The following is a 21,519-nucleotide window of genomic DNA, read 5'->3' on the forward strand; positions in this document are numbered from 1 at the left end:
CTCCAAATATATTTTTGCGACTTTTTCCCTATCAAAGCACCAACTTTCAATAAATAATTACGAACCAAAAGTTTGATTAAATTAATATCACAACTTATGAATGTGAAATTTTTGTTATTACTTAATAATCAGTGGGGCAGCTGAACAGTCATTATTACACATTATTGAATTATTCTGAGCAACAACTGCTAAATTAAAGTCCTTTTTCTTTGGACAACCCCTTGAATACTACCCGGACCCCTGCTGATCCACAGAGTCCACTTGGGACAATATTGAATTATGGCTTGCAACAACACAAATTGTAGAAATTGAAGTACATGGGGGGAAAGGTACAATAAACATGTAAGTTTCATCATTTGTTTTGCTAAACTATCTTTATTTTTAGATGCCCCAAAATGCACATGCAATCTGAGAATTTGCATGTGGAAGCAACATCAACATCAAACACAGAATTCTGTCAGAACAAACACATTTCTAAAAATCTTTTAATGTGTGCAAGTTTATTTGTTAATACAGCTTTTACTTGAACTTACGTTTTGAAGTATGTATATTTAAAACATAATGCAGGCTATGGATGACGAGGCAACATAGTAAGTATATATAATAGTACTTCTCTCTCTCTCTTTCTGTGTGTGTCTCTGTCTCTCCTTTTTTTCTTTTTTTTTTTTTTTTACAGTGCTCATGAAAAAGTAGATCCATGCAGTTCCCACAATTGTTATGCAAATGAGGCCCCTCTTCCATTGAGAAATCATTTTGTCAAGATCTTTGGATACAGAGGCTCTGTTTCAAACCCTTTTCCCATACATCCACTGAATGAATGATTATGAAGCCCTATTAAATACCCACAGACACTGTAAAGCTCCAATGAACAGATTAAAGAGGTCCACTCTGCCAGCAACATACATGCTCATGTTTCTAAAAACAGTTGCACGATCTCAAGTTTAGTTTGTTGATTTATAAATTATGGTTTTTTTTTTTAATTTAATTTCGAAACATAGAAAACTTTGAAACATCAATAACGAGAAAAAACAAGCAACAACAACAACAGCAACACACCCCCCCTGCAAAATACGCAGCAAGCAACAGGTTTGATAATATGACGTCCTGATGCTATGGCATTCATTGAGGACCATACTCTATTCTATTCCTGTATCACCCCATATAATAATCCTAGAACTGGATTCGGAATTGTCCTCTTATTTTATGCGTCCAATCAGACGCATTGAGGAATTATTATGATTCGTAAATCGTCTGAGAATGTTTTTAATGTATGGGCAGTAATTGATTGGACCATAAGCCCACACATTTTGATATGTGAATCAAACATTATGTGCACACATGCTGCCAGTCAAGAGATGTCCATTAAGTGGGTGAAAGTGGTCATTCTCACATCATTGTAACGCACTCAGACACATTAAAGAGATGTACTGCAGTGTCCCGACAGCCCTGAGGGGACCACCCACTTAGCAGAGTTTGGTCACTTTTTCTCAACATCTCTTCATCGTTCTAAAGCGACTCGGTGTCACTGGGGTTTGATTGGATCCTGCAGGATATACAGAAACGATTTGCTGGTCTCTTTTTCACTCAATCAATCTGAGGTCCTGAGATGTAGTACGGCTATGGCAGTCATCCCTGTTGATAACGCTGTGGTATGGTGTTATTATCGGATATAGTGACGCACGGTGTTGCTACAGGCAGATGGGCAGATGGGAGTTTGAGTGCCCCCTACAGTGTTCAATGGGTACATACAGTCCATGGATATAGATCATAATAAAGACAAGCAAACTTTGTGTGTGTCTCTCTCTCACACTCACCCTCTTGCGCTCTCTTATAAACATCTTCCTGTCTGCCTTCTTGAAAATGAATTGATCAAGTACCATGTATAGAAAATAAGTTACTTTATGAAGCTTTTAGTGTTTTTATCATTACATTTTTCAGTTTTATGCTTAAATTTACTTAAGTTTTACACCTCTACTCTGTTAAACCTGTCTTCCTTGTATTATGTGTGTTTCTGCAAGTTTGTAATGTGTAGGCTATATTGTTTTTATTATTATGTTAGAAATTGAAACAAACCAAACAGTTAATTTCTGCATTTTGTTTTCATATGTAATATTGTTGAACATAGCTGTAACATAAGCAGGTTTTATCTTTTAACATGCATCCAAGTAATTATTCTGTTTTACAGAGACTGTGCCAGACCAGACAGTCATCCATTGCATGCTAAATTAAGTGTAACAAAACATGACAAAATACTTGTGAGATTAAGCTTCACAATAGACCCAAATACAAGCTTGAACTTGCATCTGTGGAAATGTCTTCCCTTATTTTCAACACTCTTGCCCTTTCTTGTTGAGTTTCTGGGTGTTGTGCTGGTAAAGGCTTAAATGTCATTAAGCTCACCATTGTATGATATAATGACTCTGAACACTAATGCCAGTGGGCCAAAGGGAACAGATTTCAGAGCGAACCTGCAGTAGAATATGGAGTAAAAGTTTGGTCAATGTGGGGCAGATGATCTACATGATTTTGAGCTTTTGTTTATGTGTGCATGTGCATTCCGATCTATTCATTCATGAAAAAAGCAAAGGGGTGGAATTAATATGGATGTTTTCATTTTTTTTAGTAATGTTCTTTTCTATAAATACAGTTCATTGTTGTGAAATTCAGTTGATGAAACAAAAGGTGGAGATGAGGCCTCATCATCTGTTTGGGCTGGGCTTACAACATTTAACTCAATAACAGTTAAATAAATAAAATGTCCATATTGAACTATTCAGATAAAATGTCAGTGTTTTTTTTTTCTCCTTCATCACATTATGCCCTTTGGCTTAAAAATGACATCAGTGTGCTCTCTCAAATATCCACAGTGGAGAATCTCAACACACAACCTGTCAAAGGGCTTGTGCTGCAGGCATCATCAAAGCTGAACATATTTTCTCTCTTTGTTTGTTCTGTTTTGGTGTAAGATAACAAGGAGGTGATGCATGACTCTACATGGCATTGAGACGCCACAGTCACATCATTGTTTACAGCTCCTTGTTGAAACACTCAAGAGTGTATGCATGCATAGAACCAGAAACCTGCAGTTAAGAAAAAAAAGTTTCATCTCCGAAGGGAACCTGACTCTTCAAATGAGCTTGGGCTTCCTCCACCTCTTGTAGCAAGTCCCAGCAGGCTGACTGAGGGGCAAAACCAGACACGCTGGTGAAGGAGGGGCAACTGAACTCACATCAATAATCCCTGCAGCTATTTTCTCTCTGATGCACTACCTATTTTTTTGGCAAGGGGACAGAGAAAAATTTAATTAATAACCACCTGGTTCCCCACAAAACCAATGCAATAGCTGACAACTAAAATTAAATAAATAGTCTTTAATGTACTGATGTTACTATAATTTAAGGACATTATTAAATGAAATAGGACTTAATGCAAGAGTAAAGTTCACAACTGCAACAGAGGCATGGAAGCCCTGTGGCAAAGGCTCACCTTGTTAAGCCTGTAGGTTGAGTCTAGTGCACAATTTGTCCTTTCTAAAGCCGTCAAAGGAAGAGAAACACACCTTCAGTGTTGCAACACTTCTCTTTATAAACCATTTCCGGTCCTCAGTCCATTTATTGACTGTGCTATTCATGACTGAGGAAATAGTGATAGTGCCAAACAAACAGCACCCAGTCAGTTTATCAGCACATTGACAACAAGCTTTATTCAGTTCACTGCCAATCCCAAAATAGTTTCCATCAAATTATAGTTTTACTATATAAAATAAATACAGAATAAGCTTCGAAAAATAAATATCAATTATATACAAATTTACAGTGTATATTTTGCAGTCAATTCTAGTCATGTGTCAATTTAAAGAAGGGCCTATTTGCATTTATGAAATAAAACAAATTAAAGCCAGTATCATTTTCATAGGCACTTAGAATTTGAATGCTCAAGAGTAAGTGGCTTAACAAAAGCTAAAGTACTTTTTTTGCCTAAGCAGATGGTGAAAATACAAAACTAATTTCAACACACCAACTTGAAAATTTATATTGGTCTAATTTTGCTGTTATTATCTCTACAGTCCATTGTGGCAGGTTTCTTAGATCCTTAAGATACCCCAGTAGGCACATTTAGTTTTAAAGGAGACTAAATGGTTGGTTACACAGTATAACACAAGGTATAATGCACTGATGGGAGTGAAGACCACAGTAGACCTAACATGCTTTTAGTCAGAATTTCTTCTGATATCGAGCACAGTTGTTAGCTGAGGATGCACGGTTCTTGTGGTGGTTTGTGGCTTTTGTTTCCTTTGTCTGAAACCAGTCAAAGATAATAAGGTATGAAACATGTTCAACAAAATCTAATAAAAATATCTGTTGAGGCAAGTAATGAATCTCTTATAAATCCCTTAGAAATTCATACTTACAGAGGGTGCATCAATGAGTGTGAGGACTCGGTTGCCAGTATTACTCCCAGTGTGTTCCTGCACACCTACATATAACAACACACAAGAGTGGTTATCCTGGATTAAAATGACAACATATTAATACTTTTCAGTCACACACAGGTCGCAACACTTTAGTCAATCACCTCTGGCCTAATGCAAAAAACCTTTATAAAGTGCTCACAGTGCAACTGGTGGTTAAGTCTATCCAGAGAGAGTAGGATTTTCTGCTCTTCCAAGGAAATGTTGGTGAGTCCCTGCTGTTGGCTGCGCTGCTGCGCTGCTCCTGCACTCTGTGTTTGGGCTGTTTTCATGGCAACTACAATGTCTCTTTCTTCCAAAGGGCCTTTGGTATGTACTTCAGCCAGGTGTAACTGGGCTGCACTCTCCAGTCCTGAAAGCACAGGCAAAGTCACATCAAAGGCATGCATTCACACCTGTTTCCACTTTACCTTTGTTGTTTTTTATGCATTTATGTGTAAAATACAGCTGTGTTGTCTTTTTCAAATGTCTGATGTACCTATTGTACTTATATTTTCAATTAAACATTAAATAATATACATGCAGAAGAGGACTTAGGAAATGTCGAACTTGACAGAAGACAAATATTTTTGTAACACTGCTTCTTAAAGAAAATAAATGTTTGTTTTATCTTTAATAGAAACCTAAATGTAAATGTACAGTAAACACAATACCTTCATCTGTAAAAGCCACGCCATAAGTACTGGAAAGCATTCTGACTGGCTCTGTGGACTGTTTTGTTGGCTGCACAAAAACAAGACAAATACTAACAAGTCATTTAAGGCTCAGATTAACCTCAGATAATATCTATGTGGCCTAGTACACTGCAAAATTACCTGGCATAAAGCACAAAAACAGGTAGAACAAGTTGTAAACAAAAACATTGTGCATCAGTGCTTATTTTTTGTGAAACACTGCCAACTCAAGTCCATCCAGAAAGTCTCGTCTTGAGCATCATAAATTGTGTCGTCTAGTCAGTTCTATTAACACTAAGGACAGCATGAAAGGGACTGCAAAACTGATTCAACAAGTTCAAACACACCCATTTACTGATCTTTAGCAATTATTCACAATCTCCCTCCCCACAGGGCAACTGCATGCAAGTACCTGAGAGGGCTGAGGAAGCCTTCTGTTCCCTGAGCCAGGAGACTGTCTACTCTGCTCTACACAGGGTTTCCTCCCAGCCCTCCCACTCTCCAGGGCCTGTCTTCTAAACATGGATTTTGCTGAAAGAAGATGTACACACTGAAATCATTAAAATAACACAACTGCATCAGCATAAATGATAATGTTATGTATGTGCATGTATGTATGTGGTGAGTCCAGGCCTTGGTATTCCTGTAGGATGCATAACAAAATAGTTTCCGTTAGATAATGTTAAGCTTGTGAATAATAACTGCATATATGTAGCATTTTACCAAACAAAGTGTTACAGAATAAATGGAGCAAAACAAAAGAGGAGAACAGTTAATGTATGAGTCTATTTCAGTAAAGTGGTGACATATAAATAGTTGTTGACACTAAACACAAAAACACTGTATATGGATGCAAATTTTAAAAAGTAGCTTTCCAGTGAAAGAGGATCTCTTGGAAATCATGTACAACTTTGCAAACTGGAAGTCACACAAAACATCATGCAGCTCATTCACTGGATTTTCCTTACAATGTTATTATATATGAAGAGATAGTTACAGATAAAAGGGCCAATAAAAAAGGCCACTGGGATTGTAACTGAATGTTAAGGGTAAAGTATAAAAGGGATAGTGTATAGTACTGTAGTGATGGGTAGAAACAGCTAGGCTTGAGAGAAACTGCATGCAAATATAAATGACACATCTCTGCAGACACACAAACCAAGCCTAAACTGTGTGAGGGGCTGTCAGCCAAAATATACATTACCGTCCTTGGTGGCTAAGGCACTGCGGACACCGTGCCAGAGCTGTGAGATCTCCTCATCTGTGGGAGTGCAATCTAAACAGAGGCCTTTTTCACTGAACACCATCCCTCTCCTTCTACTGGAGCCCTGAGTTTCCTGATGACCTGAGCTGGGCGTGCCATTGGTGTTGCCCTCTGAGATGGGGCATGTATAAGAGGGTGGCAGTGGTGTGTACATAACAGTACTATCTGTTCTGATTAGATGATGCGTGTATGGTGAGAAAAAGCCTCCTGAGGTGTCCTTGTGCAGGGCCTGCTCTAGAACCAGAGCTTGTTTACAGTTGACACTAGCATGATCCATACCATATGGAGTCTTAGTGATATAAGCCATCTTTTCTTCCACAGATTCTATCCGAGGAGGTGGGCGGGGCACGATGATCTTCCCTTGGGTTTTGGCAATCTGATTCACCTCTGTGGCAGATTGAGGTCGTATAACAGTGCCCTTTCTAGTCCGTGAGGAAACAGGACCCGCTCCAACTCTGGCAGAGCGCTCTCTCCGAGGGACCTTGGGGCCACTAGTCCTGGTGCTGCTCCGTGGCACCTTGACCTCGTCTGCTCGTTCCTGGGGTAAGCTCACTTGAACCCCAACATCTGCCCACGCTTGCTTTGTAAAGTGATAACCAGTGGAAGCTGGAAGGGTCATGCTGGGTCCAGGCTTGGAAGCCCCTGAGACTGTAGTGAGACTTAGCTGGTGGTCTACTGGATTTTTCTTTGACTGAGAAAGATTGGAAGCCATGCCTTTCATCTGTTTCATTATGCTCTGTTCTTTGTCCTCTTTTTCCACATGTACTTCATCAAACCAACGCAGCTTCTTCTTGATGGTGTTGCTCTCCATGTCTTTAGTCTTCGTCCTTGTCAATTCAACACTATCTCTGATTGCTAAAGCTACCTGTTTTGCAAAAATCAAATGCCCTGAGCCATACACACAAGTAGCATCTCCTGACATATATTTGGACTGCTTTTTAAGAATTCCTTTAATGAATCTGACTTCACATACTGAATGAGATGTCCCCACTGAAACAGGCAACTTTTGTACTTCCTCCTCAGGACACTCAAGGCATTTAAGAGTATCTGACTGAATGTTAGACAGGCCTGCACATTGCAGCAACGCTGTATTAATGGGCTTCTCTGTTGTGGGCTCTGAGTTTGAAATCTTATTGAGGTTGTTTGTGGAAGAACTAGGCTCTTTCTGAGATGACAGATAGCAGCTTTCTCTGCAGATTTTCTTAAGAGTTCCTTCTTGTGAGGCATTATCTGTTGTGCTATCATTCAAGAGAATGTTTGGCTTTGGGGGGGCACCAAACAAAATGTCTTTGCTGTTGCCATTTTTGGCAGGCAAAAGAATTTCTGTAGCTGATGGATGCTTTAACTGTCTGTCATCATGAACTCCCCACTGTCTGAGATCCAGCAGAGCCTCTTGTTTTGGACATGAAGATTCAAGTGCTCTGTTGTCAGGAGTAACTCCATTTCTAACACTGATGTTGTCACTGGGACTGTTTTGTGGGGGGTTAACCTCAAAGTGTTCTCGGTCTGCACTAATAATTTCACACAAAGTTAATAAGTTACAGTTGTGCAGAGCAGGTTGGGTCTCTGTTTTAGGTGTTTGCTCAGATGTGAACCCCCAAGAAGGTTTAGAAATGTGATTATTGTTAGGCCCTTCAGAGTCTTCTTGCTTTTTCTGCTTAGACTCATGCTGTTTTTGTGATTGGGTCAAGTTATCATCAAGAAGCAACATTGCTGATAAAGTTAGGTCTGTTGCTGGAAACAAATCATTTTGCTTGCTCGGGTTTCGATGGGGCTTCTCTGAGTCAAGCAAGAATGATGAATAGGAACACTGTAGATTCTTTGTGCTGTGGTTGGGTTCCTCATTTTCCAAACTGTCCTTACTTGAAGGGCTTTCAGAATTACAGCTATCAGACAGGTGGCTGTCCTGAAAATGAAAACAAAAGAGAGGTGATAATTAGACAATAATAATATGATTTACATTTTCTTAAAGGTGATGAAACTCAGTGAAATCAAATTTTGTTGTTTATATTTCTCCCCATAAAGGAAATTTCATTGATGATAAACACACCTAAGCTGAGACACAAAAGTGATTCAATGTGATTATATGGGCATTTGTACATGTGTATACAAATTGTTGCTGTAAAAGACCTAGGTAAGCAGACCTAGAAAACCACCCTGGTCAACAGCAGGTTTCAGACTGGTCTGATTGGTGGCCACTTCACTGTCTTGTGTCAATCTAAATCATATCTGACATAAAAGGTGCACTTTACTTTTATTAACAAATCTGGGATAGCATAGCAGGGACAAGAGAGAAGCTTTACCATTAAATTATTGAAATGACAACTTGTTTTTTATGTTGAAAATGAAATATAAACACATTTGCTTTTGCTAACATGATGACACAGATTGCACAACAGAGAATTATGAATAAGGTACAACTGCATAGACTGAACATAAATAAGACTGTGGATTTTCTCCTCTTTGGAATAGAGATGGAACAGACTGCATGTTACATACATAGGTCAGGTTTAGTAGTATACAGGTTTTCCAATAAGATATATGATATTTCATGCGGTTATTAGTATTTTTGAATGTTGTAGTAAGTATAGTCCAGACATCAAAGTTATTATGACTTGAAAAATTGTGAGAATAGAGTCTGTTCAAGCATATCAGGTCCTGTGTTGTCCCTGTCATTGATGGAGGCAGGAAATTTTCACTAAAGCATACCAAGTTGTTACACACTTATTTCACCAGAGGGTGCTAAAGATTGTGACAACCAAGTCACTGTCACTGGTGCAGGGAGGGGTATGTCACACTGCTGCTCCCTAGGGGTCTACTTGTGTAGGATCACATACAAAAAACAAGATTTTTTGTACTTTATTTTTCACTGTGAAAAATAAACAAATTATGCTAAAATGCAGTATTAATTAAGGTAATCAATACATTCAGTCTACCTTCCTGTAGTGGGAACATATGGTGAAGAGCAGTGTAAGTATAGAAAACAACTGGATGATAGATGTTTAAACTCAAGGATATGGAGTAATACAGTAAAATTTTCAGAGCAGGTTATTGGATTGCATCTGATTTTTAATCAGCTGATGAGAGTGAAAGTGAAATGTTTGATTGTAGAATATTTTAGACGGCACAAGTATAAAAGTATATAGTTAGTGTAACAGTGCGTTTACATGCTACACACAGACTGACAGACACGACTGGCTGAACATAAAAATACAGTTTGCTTAAACAAATTAAGTGTCAGCCCAAGATTTCATTTCAGTCATTTCTTCGATATGTCTTGCCATTTATTTAAATACTAATTAACTGCTCTCTGTTATCTGACTATGTTCATAATTATTAAGACAGGAATAGTCAAAACTTCTCTTCAAAAGCCCTGTGTAGACTCTGCTCTCTTTGTTAACAACTTTTGGACATTTTCTAAACTGCTGCGAATGAACTGCAGTCTGGTTTGACACAGATATTCTTCTAAATAATCATTTAGCAGTAGGCAACAGTCATTCCACTGACTTACAGTATTACTGGGGTTTGTGTCTATGTGTGTGAAACAAAACAGCATCTTACAACATAAGCCACCTCAGTACACTAAATATCCTGAAGAACTAAGAGGTGGGAGAACACCACTTTGTGACACTGCCAGCAAAAAGTTTTGTTTCCTGTAAACCAACATACCTGTGGACTGTGATCTTGTTGCTTCTCTTGTGTCTTTTCAGTTTCTTGACTGCTTTTGAAGCAAGTCATGCTCTGTTCCTGAAGTAGTTTAGTGTAGGCCTCAACAGCAGAGAGTGCTTGGCGGTGGGAGGATTTAGAAACTGTGGGAGGCTTCGGAGATGGAGTGCAGCTTCTTTAAGAGGAAACAGAAAAATATAAATAAAATGTATGGATTCACCAACCATTAGGAAAGACTACACATAAAATGTATTACACATTCAGAAATCTGACAAAAATACTAGATAAAATTTGAGTAACAGGATGAAGTTTTCATCCAACAGCAGTGATGTAGTTCATTAATCAGACTTTTTCACCTGGTAATGTTAGAGGCGCTGGACAAGAAGGAGGACTGCTCGGTGTAAGAACTCAAGGTGCCTTGAAGCTGATTGAGCGCATCTTCAATATTTGGGACATTTCTTCTAAAAGCTAAAACACCATAGAGGAAAACACACAAATAAACTGAAATGTGTCCAGGCTGTTGTGCATTATTTCTCAGTTCCAAGAGGCATATGTATGATACATCACTAACATTGTCTACGTCTCTGAGAGGGAGGTAGATGGGCTCTTTGGAAGCGCTCAGTTGCATCCTGTTCTCGCTGTCTGCGTTGCTGTAGGATGTTCTCTCTCAGCCGCTGTTCCTGCACATCCCACTGCTTCCGTCTTTCCTCCAGAGCCCTAAGCCATGAGAAAGAGCAGAGCATGCACCTGAGGCACATTTTAACTGATTAAATCTAGACTGGCCATGTTTTAGATACAGAAACCTGAGTCTGTTCCTAGAGATATGTTTTCAACACATTCATTAATAAATTAAAGCTACCAGTCACCACTGGGTTCACAGAGTAAGCCAATAATAACATCAACAGGGTCAATCAAGTTCAGCATCAGTGTTTTTTTGTTTTGTGGAAAATGGTCATCAGTGACAACAAGAGGACTATGCATTTTAAACAATGTTGCTCTTAGTTAACGTCTGTTCTATTAAAAAACTGAATTTTATAATTCTATACATAGCATCTAATATAGTATCTTTCTCTTTTAACTCAATCTATAAGTGATTCTTATTGGAGTTGAAGAGGTGTTACATCAGTCCGTATGATTTACATTTGCAAAATCATACCTAATTACCCTGCCTTAACACTGACATAAAAGGAAAACAGCAAGTATTGGCAATGCTTTACAGTCAAACAGTTGTTTGACATGGTACAAGACGAAATTCAAATCTTGCATTTCTGCTTATCTTATACTATTAAAAATTATGTAAACATTGTATCAAAGTAATAGTGCACTATGCACTGTGAATTGATTTGGTTACCAACATCAATGTGCTGATATGTAAAAAAGATTGCAGAATTCAATATTGCTTGATAAGCTGACAGTCTGGTAGCCAAGGTTCTCTAAAATGTGACACAAGTTCCTTTTCATGGGATGTTAGATGGATAGCTCATCCACCTCCTTTAACATGCCCGTCCTTTAAAAGAACAAATATCATTTGTAGGTTGTTTTTTTTTCCTTGTGCGGACATGTTAAGCTGTTTAACTTTTATCGTAATGCATAAGAAATAATAATGACCTGCTTCTGTAAAATCAAAATACATCTATAATATTTCACAATGTATCGGACCTCCACATACAGCATTGCATTAACCTCCTCATTCAAGCTCCTGGTTAAATAACAGGAACACTCACTTTTAGCCTCTAGTGATAACTATGGAAACACAAATTAAGAGGGTTATTATTATCTGTAAGGGATTTGAGCCTCCTAAGGGGCTGAACTTTGCAGCTTTAGTTGTCAGAGGTGAGGCTTCAGTCACTGCTCTGGCCCACAGTTGCCCTCTAGGACAAGACATCTATTTCCAGGTCTAGACTGCAAAATCCTGTCAGCACCATCTATCACTCAAGGGGGCTAAGCCCTGGACAGAACTATAAGCCGTCTGTGCAGGTGGCGTATTGTACACCAGCAAAGCCACATCTGCCTCCAGGAGGAAATGGAAGATGCTGCAAATTTACAAAGAAATGGCTGACAGGCAGGTTTGAGCTGTAGAATGCAGACAGTGCTGTCATCTGAGGTGACATGAGTACTAGAGACTATAACTGACTTCCTGCGTCGGGTGGTTTCCAATGAAAACTTGCGGGCTCGAGCTTTGCATAACTTCTGCTCCTCAACCAAGAGTTGTCTCTCATTTTCAAGGCCTCCATCAGCTCCAAGCCTCGAGTTTCTGGAAGTGAGCTGCTAAGGAGAGCTGCTTTGAATGTGTTTAGACGTGTAACCTTTGAGTAGAGGGAATAGTTATCGTGAATTAGACAAGCTGGTCATACACACTACAGATTTTGTCATTATAATGATTCATGGGTTTATTTAACTGCCTCTCTACATTTGCTTCAACACAGGTGTAGACGTGTAACCACATTTCTACAGGTAAAATAACTGAACACATGAAGGATACGAGTGGTAAAAGAAGTTGTCCCGAAGAACTTGCATCCTCCGAGGTTACTGATCCTTGCTCACACCGGGCAGACATGCAGGTTCAGCTCCCAGCAGAGCTCTTAGCTGCTAACTTGGCTTGGTGGGTCCTTTTAGCTAACGTAAGCGGTACTCCGTGCTAACTCATTCAAACATGTTCAGGGCGAAGATAAACTTGCACAGGAAATATTCACAGCAACTTCTTGTCCCGAAGGATAATAGCCGTTCAAAAAAACTCAGAACAAAATACTCCGTCTGAGTTGACAGTTTTCTCGCTGTTTCACTTGAGCCTGTCTGTGTACAGTCCCTCCATGATAGCAACCAGGGACGCAGTTTCTTGACAACGGGGACCGTGGTGATTATACCCACCACGTCCAGCAGAGGGCTCGGGTTTCTCTACATGCTGCTTTCAGGTGCACCTGGAAGTGTGGTTATGCATGACAACAAAGGAGTAGATGAAAGCAAAGAGCTAAACAAATTCAGCAAAAACAAAAATAAATGGGTTAAGTGAAACAAATAAAAGATGCATACAAAGAGCAATGCTGTTAAATGTAGATTACGTATGGCATAAGTTTAATGTCATGGTTAAAGTAAAGATTGGGAAAAGGCTGTGTACGTGAAAGCACCTTTTAATCTGTAATGTTAAAATATAGACGTTGATATAAAAACTTTTCTTTTTTCATTTTTGCCTGTAATGAGGCATATAGACACACAAAGCAAACCACTGTAACCTGAATGTAAAGCTATATAGTCTAATATATAAAATAGGTAAAATAACATGTAGATGAAATTGGAGGACTAACAGCCAACAGCCGTGGCCTTTATAGCTGCATGTAACCTATTAATTATAATTATAATAGAAGGACAATGCTTAGCTTACATCTTCACTTTAAAGAGTTTGAATGCTTAATTCAAAAAATAATTATTTTTGTATGGCGTTTATCTGACTGGGGGGCGATGCCTCTCATAACCTGTTACACTTGATGGCACCGTGAGTTAAGAGGATTTAGGAAAATCTGCTTTTTCCAGATTGTTGATGTGGTCCTATGGACCGGGGGCACTGCATCAAATAATCTATTTCAGGCGTGTAAAACACCATATAGAGCATTAGTGGTGCTTTTGTATGAAGTCTGCCTATTGACATTCACGAATAGTTCATAAGAAAATAATCCCTACCCTGCTCGAGTTTTTATCGCACAACCAGTGAGGTCAGTGCACTTCTGCTGTGCTTAAATCCTCTATTAGTTTGACGAAGTGTTTTAATATCTCGCTCTATGGGCTTACCGGACACAGTTATGGACAAGCAAGGAAATTAAAATGATATATAAACAATTGTATCATCTCCAAAAAAGGCCCCAAATGTACTCAATAAATGCTAATATCCTATGTTACAAAACACACCTTAAAAGCTGCTAGAAAACCGCCCAGTGGACGTGCGCAGGCAGCACTGACAGCATCCACACCCAAGGTGGGACGCGGGGTGAGTCAGACTGACAGGTGGGAAAGAGTCTGACATGAGTCGGGTTTACGTGAGGTGCAGCTGATCGCTGTAGGACGTAATTTTGGGCTTTAACGACACACTGAAGTGAAAGTGAAGGCATTTGGCGGATCAGTCTTCTCTGTGGTGAGTGGACCATCCTGTTGGACTTTTTAATATTGCTGTGAACCATGTGAAATAGACACAGTAGATAATGTGGTTATGTGCCTTACCTCCAGGAGACGATTTGGAAATGGTAGTGGTAAGGCTTTTGAGGGAAAAGCTTCAGGCCCATGATATTCCTAAAGTCACCAGCAGTATGAGACTAGAAGTCAGTGATCTGCTAGAGCACGTCCTCTTCTCTACATGTTGGGGGAGTAGTAGGAAAAAGTCTGTGGCATTTTTTGATGTTTAATGTCGTATTCATGATCACGCCAGTTCCATTTCAGTTGTTTTTTCTCACCTTGAACAGCATGACACAATTTTCATTTTATTTTGTCTAAGCTTATAGACTATTTGCCAAAGATGAATAATTTGGAAGGAGAAATTTTGTATATACTCTATGCACTCTTCAGATTGCTCAGTTATGTAAAATCTTGTTAACTCTAATTATGATTGAATGAAGGGACATTGTCATCATCTGTTATCATCTGTGCTGATTGAAGCAATTAGCTCCTGAGATAACCACATTACTCAAATGTAATTACTGAACAGAAAGTGGATTTACTCATTTGACAATGACACAAAATATAATTAGTATTTAAAATAGTCACTGTCATATGGTTGTATGTTCACAGTCTAATGAATGGTGTTAACATCATACTTGAATCCAGTAAATAAAAGTTTACCACAATCAAACACTGGATGGCATTGTTGTATAGTATTCCAGAAAAGCTAAATAAGTTTAGCCAAGTATCAGGCAGAGGCTGAGTGGATGGACAGTGCCAGGCCATGAAATGAAGGAGAGCAGATGATGAGTCTGTGGGTGGTGTCACACATGTAGTGCGAGTTATAATTCAACTGAGACCAGCTGTCCATCGCACGTTGTTGTCCATTCACTGCTTGGGTTCTCAAGGGCTTTTTTGGAAATATAGATAGAGCTGATCTTCATATATCTAAACCAGTAGACTAATTAAAGTAATATGTCTGCCTAGTGAGAAACTGATAGTAATCTCACTCATCCTGTTGAGTGAAAATTGAATATTTTGTTTTGCATTAATAACTTTAAAAAGATATAATCTGTATTTGCAGTAATATGATAACAGTATTACATCATCTCAAAGACTTCTCCCTGTGTTCAGATGGAGCAGTGAAGTGAAAGCCATGATGCTGCAGCAGGCCGGGGCCAAACCCCGGAGACAAGCTTTACGGGGAGCTGGTTACCTGTTTCATGCCCAGTCCTCCTCCTGCCTCTCCATGACAGAGGAGCTTTTCTTAGATGCTGCAGAATATGGCAACATTCCTGAAGTGAGGCGGATGCTAGAGGAACTGCCAAACCTCAATGTCAACTGTGTAAACTATATGGGCCAAAGTGCATTGCAGCTGGCAGTTGCCAATGAGCATTTAGAAGTGACTAAGCTCCTACTTAAGAAGAAAGACCTTGCTAGAATAGGAGATGCTTTGCTGTTAGCTATCAGTAAAGGCTACATCCGTATAGTGGAGGCCATACTGAGCCATCAGGCCTTTGCAGACAGTCAGAGGCTCACTAACAGTCCCAACCAGGTGGAGACACATGACGACTTCTATGCCTACGATGAGGACGGCACACGTTTCTCTCACGACATCACTCCCATCATCTTGGCTTCCCAGTGCCATGAGTATGAAATCGTGCATATACTTCTTATGAAGGGGGCCCGTATAGAGCGACCCCATGACTACTTCTGTCAGTGCAGGACCTGCAGTGATCAGCAGAGGCATGACGCTTTTAGTCATTCACAATCCCGTATCAATGCATATAAAGGTCTGGCTAGCCCAGCATATATGTCCCTCTCCAATGAAGACCCCGTGATGGCAGCTCTGGAGCTGAGCAATGAGCTTGCAGTTCTAGCCAACATTGAGAAGGAGTTCAAGGTACCGTAATGTAAATTGTAGCTGATTTTTCACAAACAATTTAGAGATGATAGCTGTACACCATGTTGATTAAAAGACTGCGGGCTATGACCGGATCTGAGGTTCTAACAGTTTTTGACATCACCTGTCTCTGTTACAGAATGATTACAAGAAACTGTCCATGCAGTGTAAAGATTTTGTGGTGGGACTGCTGGATTTGTGTCGAAACACAGAGGAAGTGGAGGCCATTTTAAATGGGAACACTGAATCGTGTGAAAACTCTGAAACCTTTGGCAGACAAAACCTTATCAGGTTAAAACTTGCAATAAAATATGAAGTTAAAAAGGTAAGCATGTGAGCATTTTTAGGTTTAGAATTGATGCAGTTGTATTATAGATATAGAACCTTGCATTTGAATATGTAATCCTTCTCCCTCTCCCTCTCTCTCTCTCTCTCTCTCTCACACACACACACACACACACACACAAACACACTTACTGCCAATGGAGTAGTTTGTAGCACATCCAAACTGCCAGCAGCAACTCCTCTCCATCTGGTACGAGAACTTCTCAGGACTACGTCAGCAAACCACAGCAGTTAAAATCCTACTTGTTCTCGGTGTAGCTGTCGGTTTGCCCGTCCTGGCTTTTATGTACTGGATAGCACCGTCAAGTAAGGTTAGTTCCAAAAAGGTCATGCATAATTTTAACTTACTAGCATTTATTTCCTTTATGTTTTTTTTTTTTTTTTTGGGGGGGGGGCACTTTTAACAGAGTGAAAAGGAGAGTGAATGTTGGATTTCATCCACATTTGCTGGATGTTTAAAAAAACCATATGCTCCTAACACATTAGCCACAAAAAAACTTTATGAGGCAATAATATGAGAGGACTGTGGGTCTGTCAGCTTGTTGTGGAGTTCCTTTGCTCCAGGCAGCCAAACAAGATTAATGTCAGAAAACTCTTTCAGTGTTAGGAACTTGTGTGGAACCTGTGTTTATTCTTCTAGTTCAATCATGGTCATATTTCAGTATGCCCCTATGCCTTCTGCTGTATAGAAGTGAGTTTCAGTATTTTTGTCTTAACTGTTTTGTCACTGCAAAGATTATATTTTACCAGAGGCTGCTCCCATTACATATTAAATTAATTTTGAAAAGCAGCTTAAAATAATGTCATGTTTTGTTCTGTTTGCTATGCCCTGACTTCTCTCAGTTAGGGAAACTCATGTGTGGACCCTTCCTGAAGTTTGTGGCCCATGCAGCTTCCTTTATGATATTTCTCTGCATACTGGTCCTAAACGCAGCAGACCGGTTTGAGGGAACATCACTGCTACCTAACATGACCACCCACGATCACCCCATGCAGCTGTTTCGTATGAAAACCACCCCATTCACCTGGATGGAGATTCTCATCATATCCTGGGTCATAGGTAATGATTGTGACAATTCTTTCCTCCCCACTCCATCTATTTCCCACTCTTGTATACAGTCACAACTGGCTGTCAAATCTTTTCCTAATAAGTTAGTAGAATTTTTTGATTACGTTAATTTATTCCTCTCCCATCTTCCTGACACTCAGTCTTGTCTACTTCTCATGATTTAAATCAGGCTCCTGCACAGTCACGTCGCTCTGCACTGCATGCAGGGTCAAGGATATTATGAGTTATTGAGGAGTTATAAATCCCAAACATCTATCTTGCTAGGAAATAACCCACATAGATAATTATGTATTCTTACCACATGTCCGACAATAAATCACACTTGTAATGACTTTCCAAAGACAAAAGGCAAGGTGACTCTTTGACTTAGTTTTACAAGCAAGACTTTGGTACCATATCACACAGTGTCAGTAAATGTGATATGACTTATCAACTCAAACCTTATTTATCATGTTTATACATGTTCAAATCATATCAGCCATTATTTCATTTGAAAGAGAAACAGCGTTACTGTCAACCAAACATGTGATTTTATTTTTCTTACAGGGAAGATCTGGGAAGAATGTAAAGACATTTGGTTGCAGGACATCCGGGAATACATCTCAGAACCTTGGAACCTTCTTGACTTTAGTATTTTGGCCATATTTATGACGTCTTTCATTGCCAGATTAATGGCTTTCTGGCATGCATATTCTGCCCAGTGTTATGTTGACAAGCACTATACTGACCTGTCTAACGTGACCTTGCCCTTTGAAATACAGTATTTCCAGCTGGGTAAGTGGGGACCAAAGAATTCAAGTATTTTAAGTACCGATTCAATAATGAGTTTGGAATACATATAAAATTATCTTAAATTGTTGTTCCTGGTTGAGAGATGTCGATTAAAAAAAAAAAAATCTTATCCATAAATATAAAGGACCAATTTTAATCATGAAAACACACTCTGAATTTAGTTTACTGCATGAAAGCTGTTCTCATTCAGCATCTGTTTATTTTCAGCTCGAATCAACTGGATGCCCTCAGACCCACAGCTTATTTCCGAGGGCCTCTATGCAGTTGCAGTTGTGCTGAGTTTCTCTCGCATTGCATACATTCTGCCTGCCAATGAGAGCTTCGGGCCTTTGCAGATCTCTCTGGGAAGAACAGTAAAAGACATCTTTAAGTTCATGGTGATTTTCATAACAGTTTTTGTGGCTTTCATGGTGGGAATGTTCAATCTGTACTCATACTACCTCGGAGCCAAGCACAACGATGCATTTACAACGTGAGTGTTGACTTAAGACTGTTGCAATAACACAGTTTGCCTGGAAAAGTTTGTAAAATTGCGCTTTTGGATGCAATCTGTGTGGAATTAACATGATGTAAAACTAACACATTGGTTGCGCTACACTCATTTAATTGCCACTTCTCTATCCCTCCAGGCTTGAAGAGAGCTTTAAAACATTATTTTGGGCCATCTTTGGCTTGTCAGAAGTGAAATCAGTGGTCATTAACATCGACCATAAGTTCATTGAGAATATTGGCTATGTTCTGTATGGGGTGTACAACATCATAATGGTGATCGTCTTGCTGAATATGCTCATTGCCATGTTCAACAGCTCCTTCCAAGAAATTGAGGTATGTCTAAACCATCCACATTTTCAAATGTATTTTGTCGTGAGATTATTATTATTTTGGATGATATGATTTACTACTGATTTATGCCAAAGTTGTGTATCAGTTCAATTGTGAATCAGTTTTATATAACTGCTGTATATTTGGTTTATGCAATAATACTGCAAACAAATGTAGATAGGTGGGTGGAAGTTGCACATGAGAAATGCAAATGTTTCCCCTGACTCTTAATCCTTCTTACTCTTTCTTGTCTATTTATGCAGGATGATGCAGATGTTGAGTGGAAGTTTGCTAGAGCTAAGCTCTGGTTCTCATACTTTGAGCAAGGCGGCACACTGCCTGTGCCCTTTAACCTTGTACCAAGCCCTAAGTCCATCATCTCTCTCTTGCTGGGGATAAGGGAATTTCTCTGGGCTGTACCTCAAGACAAAGGCAAAGAAAATTCAAATGATGAGATGGAGCTTAACAAGGTGACACATCAGCTGCTTACACAAATCATGTTTCAACCACAGAAATTTACTTTAGACAATTGTAATACTCCTGGTAAAGTTTACATACATTCTTTGACACAGGTCTACAGGGCCCTCTTGTGTCACATTTATAAGTTGCAGTTGTAAATGTATCCCTGAAAAGTAGATTTTAAAATAAGTATTAACAATGCTTCTCTTTGCTGTTTCTAATCTTAGTTAAGGCAACAGGAAGATCTAAGTGTGGAAGCATCACTTTCTCCAACCCGACACCAAGTAAAGCAGTTTTCATTTCCTAATGCTAATAACTGAACTGCTGGTTTCTTTCCTGGGTGAAGTTTTATTCACATAGACACATGAACAGAAATATTGCAATGTTAGTAACTTAATTTAGTGCCTCATATCTAGAGGACACATTAAGATACTCAAAAAGAAAATTATTGTATATACAAATGGCAGAATAATGAGTCAATCAAAACCATATACTGTATAATCAAAGGCACCCACTGATCAAGTTGGCAGATGTTCTTTTGCCCCCCTTAATTAAGTAAGATTTTTTCTAAACAATTAGCCTATCAGTTCAAAATTCTCATTTTCTATTTTCTCTTACAGAAGATAATGAATCGTCTTATCAAAAGATACATTGTAAAAGCACAAAGCGATAAAGACAATGATGAAGTGAATGAAGGTGAGTTCAGCAGGTTTTGTGGACACAGTGCTTGTCATGTATGTAGCACCCAATTACAAAATGTCCTTTGACACTGTTTCGCTTACTGTCCCACAGGTGAACTGAAAGAGATCAAACAAGACATCTCCAGTCTCCGTTATGAGCTGCTGGAGAGGGAGAACCACGACATGGAGACATTGGCAGAGCTCATTAGGCAACTGGGAGAAGTCATACATGATCAGCAGAAAGGAGTGCAGAGGCACAAGCTAGCCATACATTCTTAAAAAATGTAAATATTAGAGATGTATTTACTGGAAATGTTGAACTCATCTCATTATTTAGGAATTTAATCAGGGTCAAAGTGCCCTCTTATTTTAGACAGGTTTTTGTACAAAAACTTCCTTGATAAACTTGGTTTAAATGTTTATCTTTTAGAGGATAATTTGTCAGATTCTCCTTGTTCCTGTCCCTTGTACATTTAACCACACGGTGGCACTAACTGAACTTTTTTCTTGTTGCACAGGCTCTGTTATACTAATGTGCACTATTGGCTGCTAGCATATGATGTTTATATGGTTTAATTTAGGGGTATTTTTTCAATCTTGCAAAGAGATGCAGTTTAGATAAATAAGAAGCATATATTTGGATGTGTCAGTGGCAGGTTCATGAGCCACACATAACATAAAAATAAGTGAAAGCTTGTTGGTAATAACTGCCCTCAGAACTTTATGTGATTCTCAAGTTATGAGATTTTCTCTGTTATGTAACCTTAACTATTGTTTTTCTAAAAATACAAGACATTAACTTTGTTAGATTTTTGAATGTTGTGTTTTATTAAGATGTTGATCACTTAAACATAATGTTTAATGAATGGAATTAAAATTGATGTTGAGTATTTTCAGCTCATGGAGTACAGAAGGTTTATGGGTTTTTAAAATCATTGCAGCAGATGCTGTTGTGCTCTCTCACGCTTGCTGTGAAGCAAGACAAATGTCTGAGAACAGTCTGACCTGTCAGGTAGACAAACAGCTCACCTCCCTCTACAGAGAGGGCAGGAGAGTAAAAGCCACTAAAGTAGAATCCCTGAACAGATTTACTATAAAGCTTTTATACCAAGGAAAACAAAGGGACAGACATGGCAGTTATTAAAAGAGCAACATTTATCAAATAACCACAAAACTCTTTGTATAAGATCATCATCGTGGTGCTCAGTGCCCCATGTGTCTTCAATATGAG

The 21,519-nt window shown here is 39.0% G+C and overlaps 2 protein-coding genes across 2 annotated transcripts; one reads left to right on the forward strand and one right to left on the reverse strand.

Annotated features, from left to right (window-relative positions):
• Positions 1-3,517: 3,517 nt before the first annotated feature.
• cep126 (centrosomal protein 126) lies at positions 3,518-13,052 on the reverse strand. The gene is made up of 11 exons (XM_018665511.1): positions 12,558-13,052; positions 12,210-12,329; positions 10,647-10,792; positions 10,432-10,543; positions 10,079-10,250; positions 6,350-8,315; positions 5,558-5,676; positions 5,125-5,194; positions 4,614-4,823; positions 4,412-4,476; positions 3,518-4,298 (listed from the first exon to the last, which is right to left on the reverse strand). Exons 1-11 carry the CDS (start codon positions 12,590-12,592, stop codon positions 4,215-4,217), a joined length of 3,099 nt encoding a protein of 1,032 aa, XP_018521027.1. The 5' UTR covers positions 12,593-13,052; the 3' UTR covers positions 3,518-4,214.
• A 975-nt stretch (positions 13,053-14,027) lies between these two features.
• On the forward strand, positions 14,028-21,253 carry trpc6b (transient receptor potential cation channel, subfamily C, member 6b). The gene is made up of 12 exons (XM_018665513.2): positions 14,028-14,198; positions 15,353-16,121; positions 16,261-16,446; positions 16,613-16,777; positions 17,310-17,526; positions 18,082-18,309; positions 18,535-18,799; positions 18,957-19,152; positions 19,413-19,619; positions 19,836-19,892; positions 20,229-20,304; positions 20,401-21,253. The coding sequence occupies exons 2-12, from the start codon at positions 15,375-15,377 to the stop codon at positions 20,565-20,567; spliced, it is 2,511 nt and encodes an 836-aa protein (XP_018521029.1). The 5' UTR covers positions 14,028-14,198; positions 15,353-15,374; the 3' UTR covers positions 20,568-21,253.
• Positions 21,254-21,519: the final 266 nt, after the last annotated feature.

This window comes from Lates calcarifer, linkage group LG21, assembly GCF_001640805.2.
Source record: "Lates calcarifer isolate ASB-BC8 linkage group LG21, TLL_Latcal_v3, whole genome shotgun sequence".
Lineage (NCBI taxonomy): Eukaryota > Metazoa > Chordata > Actinopteri > Centropomidae > Lates > Lates calcarifer.